General features: G+C 38.1%; 1 protein-coding gene across 3 annotated transcripts in view; it reads right to left on the bottom strand.

Moving 5' to 3' along the window:
* The window catches only part of HPGD (15-hydroxyprostaglandin dehydrogenase), a 26,563-nt gene extending 16,168 nt beyond the window's left edge, over positions 1-10,395 (bottom strand). The window contains exons 1-3 of one of the 3 annotated variants that reach the window (XM_015814882.1): positions 10,186-10,395; positions 9,034-9,157; positions 2,980-3,086 (exon numbers count right to left, since the gene is read on the bottom strand). In XM_015814882.1, coding sequence (XP_015670368.1) covers positions 2,980-3,086; positions 9,034-9,157; positions 10,186-10,278 — 324 coding nt within the window. In that variant the 5' untranslated portion in view covers positions 10,279-10,395. Of the gene's footprint in view, positions 1-2,979; positions 3,087-6,334; positions 6,398-9,033; positions 9,158-9,888; positions 9,894-10,185 lie in introns of those variants that run through there. The other 2 variants (XM_015814884.1, XM_015814883.1) reach the window with 2 other exon arrangements.
* Positions 10,396-11,140: the final 745 nt, after the last annotated feature.

Here is an 11,140-nt window from a genome sequence, read left to right as displayed (position 1 = left end):
TAACCAATCAGAACACACCTCCACCCAATCAGAACACAGCCAAGCTCCCACCCAATCAGCTCAAACCCCACTGGCAGTTAAAAGGAAGAAACAGCTGCGATCACACACACTACTCCCAGAAGCACGAAGCTGAAGACACCAGCCTGAAGATGACGAATGTGACTTCGTCGAAACGTCGCCAAGACACTTCTAATTCTACACGGGAGAAAACCCGAATAACTAAAGACCTACATACAAACACCCAAATTTTATACACACATAAACATAAGCACATCTATATCACGTTTCCCCAAAAATAAGACCTACCCTGATTCTTTTTTTTGGGGGGGTGGGCCTAATATAAGCCCTACCCCAAAAATAAGCCCTAGTTAGGACCCTGCCCACTCCATCCCACCTCGCTGCCATAATGGGGCAGGCGAGCATATGTCGCACCGCTACCACAACAAAGTGAGGCAGGTGGGGGAGGGGATGGAACTGCCCCACACGCCCCATACCCACTTACTTCAGGGCCCCTCCCAGCCAAGCCATTCCTTGCTCGATGACCTTCCCTTTCACTCCCCTCCCAAGCTTGACTGCCATGCTACAGAGGTTGGGTGGGGTAGGCCCAGTCTCCCTACACTGTTTCAGAGCCAGGGGGGAGTAACAGCGAAAGGTTCCGCTACTGCTGTACGCCACTGGATGGGCTTTCTTTGTTTTGCCCCACAGATCACCTGCCCGGTGACAGCTGCCTCCTTCTCTTCCGCCAACTCTTCCGTGCCTTTCGCCATGACTGGGCGGCGCAAGCCTTCTCTGCCGCATCCCTCCGGTAGCCCTCCGTCACCATCACTGGAGAGAATGGAGAACGCAGAGGGAAGCAGCTCCACACATTGATGCAGAGCAGAGAAGAGCACTTGCTTGCCACCCTACATCGCCCCGTGTCTTCCTTCTCCGTTCTGGAAATGGCAGCCCCATTTTCTGCTGGTTCTCCTCCCAGCACTGCTGTAGAGTTTGGCACACCACCACCCAGCTCCTCTCTCTTCCCGAAAGCATTTCTTCACTAACCTGCTTTCCAGCTCTGCTTTCCAGTATGAACTAAGACAGAGGCCTATTTATAATCACATCCTAATGCACAACAAGATTGTAAAATGAGGCAAAACTCACTCAACAACTGTCTTGCTTAGCAACAGACATTTTGGGCTCAATTGTGGTTGTAAATCAAGGACTACCTGTATTTCCTCCTTAATATCTTCATTTAAGTATTATAAACATTATTACGATTGTTCTCATTGCCATTGTTCCTCTCACTATTAATAGTATTATTAACAATTGTTTTAAAATTATGATCTATGTATTTCCTTTTCATCTGCTTGCACTTATTTATTTATCCAATTTATATAGCCACCTCTCCATCCCTAAAGGGAACTTTATATTTATCTATAAATATATTTATAGATAAAAATGTAGATATATTTACAGCTTCCTGGTACAGCTTCCTCTAGTTTATTAAAAGGAAGAAGAAAGCAAATACTTCCACTAAACAAGTTAGCCATATTTTGCAAGTAATACTATATTGCAGTGATATAACACTTGAGGTCTTTGACTTGGAAAGGAAGTCTTAGACAAATAGGTAGCGTAGTGACATTTATCATGATTGTTGCTGATATGGTGTTTACCTAACGTAATGTTAATTATATTATTTACACTTTGAAGTTATTTCTGGTATTTATTCCTAACACAAAAGAAGAAGATATGTATATTGGACTCTGAAGGAAAATTTAAAGCATTCATCATAACTAGATCTTGGGGGTGGTAGAAGAGGGAGGTCTTCTAGCTGCAGTCAGAAATTTAATAAAGCAAAAATAAAATAATGCCAGGTTAGCACCAACAGTTTTGTTAAAGAAATATTTTATCATTCATTTTAGTTTTAGAGAACATATTAAACTAAAGCAAGTGTGAGCTTAGGATGAATGCTTTTGATTAGAATCCAGATACATGGATTCTATGTTATACTTATTGTATGTTCAATCAATCTTATTAAGCCAATTTGGTGTAAAACTTAAGGCACCAAGCAAGAGACATGGACACAGTGAGTTCTAGTCCCTTCTTAAGCAGAAAGCCAGCTGAGTGACCTTGGGCTATTCACTCTGTGTCAGCTACTGTATGTATAGAAAGAAGGAAATGCCAAACCACTTTTGAAAATGTTGCAACAAACCTTCAGGGACATATCTAGGCACTTGCCAGGATCAAGACTGACGAGGCATTCTCTGTCTCTTCCTCAGTCTCCATTTCTCTCTCTCTCTCTCACACACACATATACACACAGACTTCAGTAAAGTTAAATTCAACACTGGTGATTGCTGCTCAGTGTTAAACTATCATCTGTTTGTTCTTTATCTAAGGATCAGCATAACCAGCTTAATCCATGACTCAGAAATAAATGGATTTATGACAATTGTAAAATTATCCTGTTAGGTTCAGAAATGAGAAGTAAGATGTACTGGGTTTACTCATTCAGAAATACAGTCTTTTCTAGTTGGAACAAAAAGGATAAAAACATAGAAAAAGCTCAGGAGCTAGCTGAGCCTGTTGGTTTAGAGACAGAAATCAAGATAACCTGAGCAAATTTCTTAATTTGTTTTTCCTAGTGAAATAAAGTTAAACTGATATACCAGCATTTATTAATTTCGTATTAATAAAAAGTGATCACATTTATTATACAAACCAACTCTAGAATAGTTTTCAATAGGTTTCTACATGAAAACTAAGAGTTCAGGAAGCTTGACTAATATAAAAATCTTCAGTTGTTCTCAGACATCCAAATTCAAAAGTTGTTTAAGAAACATCTGCTTGCAGAAAAAATAGCAAATCTAATTATTATTAATTTTATATATATTTGGAAGTAAAAAAATAACCCACAAAATGTAATATTTTTGTCTAGTTTTTTAATTACACTTCTGTTTTTTTTTTTCCTTTTAAAAATATAGTATGTATTAGTCTTACCAAGTTGATTTGAACTGTGTTTTCCCAGTTCGCTTCATCATTTACTCCAGCATTATTGACCAGAATATCCAGATTTCCAAAATGTTGAATTGTGTTCTTAAATGCATCTGTAAGGAAAATTGATATTTATTTCCATTGTAAAATTTAATGATTGATGACAATACCATCAGAACTATGATTTTGCTTTAACGAAGTGAATCCACAGTGATATAAATATAAGTATGACTTTTCAAATCATCCATCTTATATATTGGTTTAATTTTTATCAATGGAATGCATACCCTAATTTATAGACACTTTATCCACATTGATGAACTGATGTGGTCAAAGCAAAAATGGTTTTCAAAGATAGAAAGTTATGAAAAAAACTGTAGTGAATGATATTTGGATGTAAAGTAGAACTAGAGTTCATTTTCCTTTCTCATATCACTTATCTTTAATTACCTTAGGTTACTACTTCTCACTCTTTTTCTATGGTTCTGTTGATTAGCCCCAAAAGAAACAGAGTGATAGGTATGTATCATGTGTGTGTATGTGTTTGTGTGTATTTCCACATATAAGCCCCAGTGAATACAATGGACCTTGATCCAAACTATTTCTGTGTGGCAAAGATAGGGAACCCCCAGCTCCATATATTACTCTATCAGAACTCCTAGACAGCCTATAAAGACTCAAGTGACAAACTAATACATCCAGTTTAGCTAGTGGAAAAAGGATACTTGGAAAAAAGAAATGAAAGAAACTGTATGAACTGAAATTAGGGAATGCTAGGAGCAGGATTTTAGAAATACCAATTGGATATTTGGCAATATAGTGAAAAATGATATAGAAGATGTTATAAATATTAGTATGTCATACACATGAAAATGTTGAAAAATGCTAATGCTGCATGTCTAACAATGTAACTGAAGAAATGCTAAAATGCTGGGGTGGTTTGCTTAAGGACAAACTTGTGCAAACTCCTTGAGTGTGAAGATCGCATCTACATCTGATGATAGAAGATTTCTGTAGCTGTTACGGTAGCAAAGAGTAAACTACAAGAATGAATGCAGGGATTACAAGGGATTAGTTGAAGAGTGTTTGGAAAGTGTGGCAGGATTAAAATGCTATTTCTTAGATACCAGGAAGCCAGTTTGGTTTAATGGTTAACTCACCATGCTAGAAAGTGGGACACTGTGAATTCTAGCCTTAGCCTTAGCCATGACCTTGGGCTAAGACTACTCAGCCCTACTCACTTCACAGGGTTGTTGTTGGGAAAATAGGAGGAGGAAGGTATGCTGAGTATGTTCACCATCTTGAGTTATTTGTAAAAATAATAAAGGTCAGATACAAATAAATAAATAAATATTGTACTATTTAATATAATAAATACTAAATATTACCTTGCTGAATTCATTTGGGAGAAAACTCATCAGTGTCTTTTATAATAGTGGAAAAGAAGTATTTTATTTTGCTCTAGGTTTGATTTAAAGGTGGAAAAGGAAGAAGTAAAAGAAGTGCCTATATATTCAGAAAGGGTATTAAAGGGTATTAAAATAATAAATAAAATAGACTTTCATTTCAGGGAGAAAATCTTATGTTAATGGCTTAACTGTTCGTGACTAACCAGAAGAGGGAATCGGGTACAGTAGTAAAAGCTCAGTGAAAATATTGGTTCATTGCGTAACTACTGGGGAAGGCAAATCCCAGACAGAAAATCATGAGGAAAAGGTTAAAAAATATCAGTACCAAAATGTCTTCACACAAATAAATACATAAACATCTAGATATTAGGGGTAGTATAAAAATGTTTCTGTGTACTTAAACTGGAAAAATGAAAACTGAAGAAAACCTGGCTGAATAGATTGAACAATTCCTAGTTTCCAATATATTTAAAATTTAGGTGAAAAAGATCAGAAAAGGAACAAAATGATGAAGCTGAATGGGAACTGAAGGAAATCATGTTGGGGATATTTGACTTAGAAAATTGTGAGTAAAGAGGAATATAGTAAAGCATGGATTGTGTTGAGAAAATGAGCTTCCTTTTTTTTCTCCATATGTCACAAAGCTGACATTAGGATCTCTCGATGAAGATAAGTGGTGGTAAACTTGAGACTTAATTTTAAGCACTCACTGTCTCTGTTGAGAAAGCTTTTAAAATGTTTTTCCATTTTCACAATACTGTTATAAGCCAATAAAAATAAATTATTGTCTTTATACTAGAAATTTTATACAAAGAGTATCTCTTGTTTTCTCTGCAGCAGATTAACAGTTATTTCTCTGGAAACTGTTCAAAAAGGTGTCTCAGAAAGATAAGAAGTACAAATGATAAGAGTTGTAACTTTTGAAAAGAAGATTCATTCTAAGTAGTTCAAGGAAAACTTCTTGGCTAAATGTATTTCAACTCTTGTCCTATTTTATCTTTGCTTTAAATAGTTTTTCATGGGAATACATTATTCTTATACATTAGTATCTAAAAAAACAATTGAAGCTAGTGGGCATTTCTACTATAAGTGTAATAGGTTTAAAATCATACCAAGTCACCCAGTTGTCAGCAAAGCTGATTCCTCCCCTCCTCTGCAATTTACAGAGCTGCCTAATTAGCTTTAAACCATTTTTAAAACTTAAAGAAGTTCAAATGTAGTTTGTGAAGTAGGCACAAAGGGATATGTAAAAGGGAAAATACAACTTTTTATGTTATATCTACCAAATCCTAAAAAAAAATTCTTTGAAAGAAATGGTCTCTTCTTTATGAATAAATATAATGCAACATAAAATTTAATGTCCATAGTAATACTAGATTTGGAAAAGACTGTATTTGAACAGTTTTAAATTTCTAACCAAATCCAAAATACAGAAATAACCTATATAACCTATAAATAACATTGCTATTATTTCACAAATCACATGTATAAATCCTGGTTACATACAAACTTCTTTCTAGAAACTATAATTGCATATTGACACAGAAAACATCATTTCAATTTTGATCAGTAAGTAATAAAATATGTCTATATTTTAGTGGTTTCATATGTTCATGATTCAAAATATATATTATTTTATCTCTACTGCCTATTGATGCAGATATAGCTGCACAATTAGTTTACATATTATTACAAAGAAACTTAATCACAAAGGCTATTTTCTTTGCTCTTCAGGCTTTTATAGAACTTTTACATATAATGGCTCAGATTTCCTGGAAGACTAGCTAATAGGAACAATAGTCTAGAATTTGAATAATACAGCAACTTGATTATCCATTTCAGCCTTATCACCTCCACATAGAAAACACTGATCCAAATAGTGTGTTCCTTTGAATCTTCCATACTAAAGGACCGACTAGAAATTGATATTGTGATTAACTGGAAGCACTAACCTATTCACGAGAAGGTCTCCCCCGTCCATCCTCAGCATGGTAGTCTGTCTTAGGAGGGGAGTGAAAGGGAAGAGGCAGGCTGGCAGCCGAGTCATTGAATGTGTGTGGGGAGGTTGCCAAGCCAGGAGTGGCCTGGCTGCAGGAACCCTGAGTAAGCGGGTATAGGGCACGTTGGGCAGCTCCAATCCCCACCTGCCTCACCTCATCTCGTGGGGGTAGTACTGGTGTGATGTGCGCTCTCCTGTCCCATTGTGGTTGTGAGCAACCATAAGACATCCCCCAATATATACATATACATATATACATATACATATATATAGTTCGTTTTTTCCGGACAGACCGGTCTGATTGATATACCTTGGTTTTTGTAACTGCTATACTGCAGTTCTACTATTATGATCACTTTTGCCTTGAAGCTCCAGCCTAGGAGCGTTAAACAGGCTCAAGTAGCTATTGTGATACACTACAAATTCTTTAACTCTTTGTCAACAAAAAAAGAAATTTGAATACATACATACATACATACACACACACACACACACACACACACACACATATATATACAGGGCTTTTTTTCTCATAGAACGCCCAGAACGGAGTTCCGGCACCTTTTTTGGATGGAACCTTGTAGGGTAGGCAAGGCAGGTTGTATGACGTGTGAGTTCCGGCACCTTTTTTTTTTTTTTTTAGAAAAAAAGCACTGCATATAAATATACATATACTTCAATATCCTTGACCCTTTTAGGGAAGAATATAAATTTCAGTTGTCTGTCCTTACATTTCATGAAGAAAATTATATGCTTTCATTCCAAGATGGATGCTGGGTGGATAGAATCTGTTGAGATGACATTAGATACATCTTGTAGTCACATCGACAGTAGGGGATTTTTGAGCATATGGATCCCAATAGCATGTACAAAATTATGTTTGACCTTAATTCTGTCACTTGTGCATGGAATTTTGGCCCACCTGCCTAGAAAAAAAAAGCCAAAAAGAGTCTGATGCAATGGATCCATGCTGTACATAAAACTTGCTTGAGAGACAATGAAATTCTAGATTTCTCAAAAATGTCCAGCCATGGAAGTGCAATAACTTCAGTTATGTCTCCAAATTTTACTTCTTGGGAAGATTGCTGAGAACAGGGTAAGAGTATATTTCAGAGGGCTTTGGAGAATATAAATGATCCGGATGTAGGGCAATCTGGATTCACTTTTGGAATGAAGCAGAAAATGCACTGGTAGCTGTCATGGATAAACTCCAACAGGAATTAGATGAAGAGGGCACCCAACTATCTTCTTCCTAGATTTCTCAGCAATTTTTGATACTGTTCATCATAGTATCTTTTTGGATGGATTGCAATGGTTGGAAGTTGGAAGCTGGACTGTGCAATACACATTAAGGAAGACAACCCTTAACAGTGAAGTTTATATAAAACTGGCCCACACAGATCAATATTTACATTTTGATTCTCATCACCCACTGGAGCACAAAATGGAAGTTATCAGAACTCTACACCATCAAGCTGAAGGCCTGCCTATCAGCAAAGATGGGAAAGAAAAAGAACTAAAACACATCAAGGAAGAACCTGTGGCTATCTCAAGTGGGCCTTTATCAAATCTCAAAAAAGACCCAGCAGGAGCTCCTCCATAACAGACAAAGAAGAAAACAATAAACCAGGCAACATAGTCATTCCACACATTGTCAGGAATATCAGAAAAGCTCAGGAAGATCTTTGGCCAACACAATATACATGCACACTTCAGACCCAAGAATACACTAGGGCAGAAGCTTGTCCACCCCAAGGATAAAAAACCCAGACACAAACTAAGCAACATGGTATATGCAGTACAATGCAGTGAGCCATGTGCAGATCTGTACATTGGTGAAACAAAAGAACCACTTCATAAATGCATGGCACAATATAGGAGAACAAACCCATCAGGACAAGATTCAGCAGTCCATCTGCATTTAAAAGACAAAGGCCACTCTTTCAAAGGCAGCAAAGACCACATTTTGGACAGAGAGGATTGCTGGTTTGAAAGAAGTCTCCACACCCATTTGCACTACTCAGGTGACCTTGATGACACAGATAAATTTCCAGGTGGCCTCAACAACTCTCTAAAAGAATGCAAATGACCAGCTGTCTGCAAGGAGTATAAATCCTTCCATTCCCCACCATCTAATCAGAACTGAAGAAGCTTCTTGGATGAGAAGCGAAATGTCTTCAAAGAAAAACAAAGTCCAGTTGCCTACTGAAAAAGCATCTTTGGGACATTTAAGGCTACAAGTCTATATGATTTTCTTACTGTATAGAATTTGAATGCTGCCATGGAACAACTTCTTACTGTCTCTGTAACATACTCTAATGTCACCTCCATGTATAGTGGACATAAAACCGTACTCCTAATGTTTCAAGGTCCTGACCTGTTCAATTTGATTATCATCTATCAGCTGCATATAAATTTTGGACCTTTTAGCAAAAAATATTTATCATAAATAGGTTTTCTATATAATAAATGACAGGAGATTTCAGCATTTTTCCCAGGCTTATTAAGGTAGCAGAAAACATTAATACAGCTTCTGCATACTGAAGTAACAACACTTATCTGTTTGGCTAGATGAAGATCAAGATGTTATTATTTCAACTGCATGACATTTAAAATAGGGAATTAAAACACCTTTTAAAAAATCCTTCTAACCTTTAAATTTTTCTTCATTTGAAACATCACAAGGAATGAAGATAGTTCTCTGTGGGTCATACTGCTTATCAAAGTCATCTTTGCTGGCTTTGCCTGCATCTGCATTCAGATCCACAAGTGCCACCTAGGAAAAAGAAAAGTGTTTCACACAGATCTGTAAAATTAGGTGCATATCCTGACATAGAAGACAGAAAAAATAGTTATACCTTTTATAGACATAAAACAGAGAAAGAAAGTAGGGCAGTTTTAGAGAGTGGTGATTAGCTGATGTATTTACATTTGTACAAATATGTAGCTTTATATGAAACAAATGTAGTAGAAATTGCAAGCATATTACCTAACAATTTTGGATTATATAACTTATTTGAGGACATAAATCCTAGGCATGTCAAAGGGAGGCTAAGTAAGTTTCAAATGTTTGAAATGTGTCATTCTCTAGAAATTTTAGATTTTACAACCTAAAAAAATGAAGGAATATAAAATTTCCTGACAGCAACCCAGTTGAATTTCTCATCGCATTAAGTGCACATGGAATACATTACCAGTCTAACTATATGGAACAGTAGTGTTTCCAAAGGTTTGGGGAAAACATGCATGACTATTTTTATCAATGCATGTTAAAATAATTTTAAAATTAGAAACTGTGAATACAAACACCAAATCCTACTTCAAATAGACCCAGGAAAGTACAGTAATGTATTATACCGACCATTCTCGGAAGAGGATTAAACGAAGATTTTACCCATTATCTGCACGTATCAACAAATAAGCTGCACTTTGAAACTAGTACCATACATTCTGTTGCTTCTAACCCGCTCCCCCACCTCCCTCTCCCGCTCTTGCTCTCTCACTCACACACACACAGCTGCGAGCGAGCGCGCGCGCGCGCGCGGTGAAGCTCGCAGAACGGAGAGACAAAGCCAATAGCTCCGAGATACTTGCATGTTCAAGAAAAAGGAGGAGCCAGTTTGATCTTACGAACTCCGAGAGGAACTTCTATCATTGCTCCCCAGCGCGAGCGAGAAGGCAAGCAACGCAGGAACGTGGAGTGTCTGCTAGTGATAGCTGGTCTTTTCTGCCCATACCTCTCCTCCTCCGCCGTCGCCGCTCTCCTCTTCCCCCACCCCGTCCCCCATGCTCGGGCAGCCTTACCTTACAACCTTTTTCCAGCAGAGCTTCGACGAAGGCTTTGCCTATGCCTTGAGCTGCCCCAGTGACCAGAGCCACTTTGCCCTTCAGGTGCATTTTGCTTCTCTTTGCACTTTCGCCAACGAGGATTGTCACCGGTTCCCTGTCGCTCAGAGCTGCGCGCCCGCTCCGGCGATTCCCTTCGGCTGCTGATATTAACCTCCCCACAGCCTCCAGGCGCGGAGATCTGAAGGAAAACTGAATCCGACCCGTGCAAGCCGAAGTTGGTGTCACCTGCACTGAAGTTGCCTCCCTTTGTCCCTCCCTCCTCCAGCTCCACTCGCGGCTTCCCCTTCTGGTGACTGTCCGGCTGGCTGTCCCCAGTCTGAATTTCGTGTTTCAGCCTCTGCGTTTTGTTTCTTTCCGGAGATAAAGAAGCCGTCTATCTTTGTCGTCCGGTCCCCTTCCCATTTCTTCTCGCTCTTTCTACGCCTCAGTTTGATGAGCCAACAAATGCCTCAGGCTGTTCCTGCCATTCAGTAAGGAATGAACCGCCTGGTTAGGACAAAGCTTTGAAAGAAGGCATTTGTATAAGATGAAGAACCCTAAAAATGAAAGGGCATGCAGAAGGATCATTGACCTGGCCGAGACTTATCTCCAATTGTTATTTAAAAAATGATAAATAATATGATAAAGCAAAGAATGGATCCTGTGAAAAAAATTGAATAGTCCCAGCTCTTTGTGTTTTAAAAGTCATGCTGATATCAATGTCCAGTCACAGTCCATCAGGAATTATGTGCCTGACCATGGAAAGTGACCTCTGAGTCAAATTATGGCCACTAAAAGTAAAGTTATGCTACTGATTGATAGCAGTAGTACAGCTCTGGAAAAGCATTGTGGCCACCAGCAAAACTTATAAATATCTAGGATGCCACTTTTTAGGAACCTTATTTTGATCCTGAAACAGTGAAGGCTGCTT

This window comes from Protobothrops mucrosquamatus, unplaced genomic scaffold (assembly GCF_001527695.2).
Source record: "Protobothrops mucrosquamatus isolate PMUCROS unplaced genomic scaffold, P.Mucros_1.0 scaffold292, whole genome shotgun sequence".
NCBI classification, from domain to species: domain Eukaryota; kingdom Metazoa; phylum Chordata; class Lepidosauria; order Squamata; family Viperidae; genus Protobothrops; species Protobothrops mucrosquamatus.
This window is presented reverse-complemented; position numbering and strand designations above follow the sequence as displayed.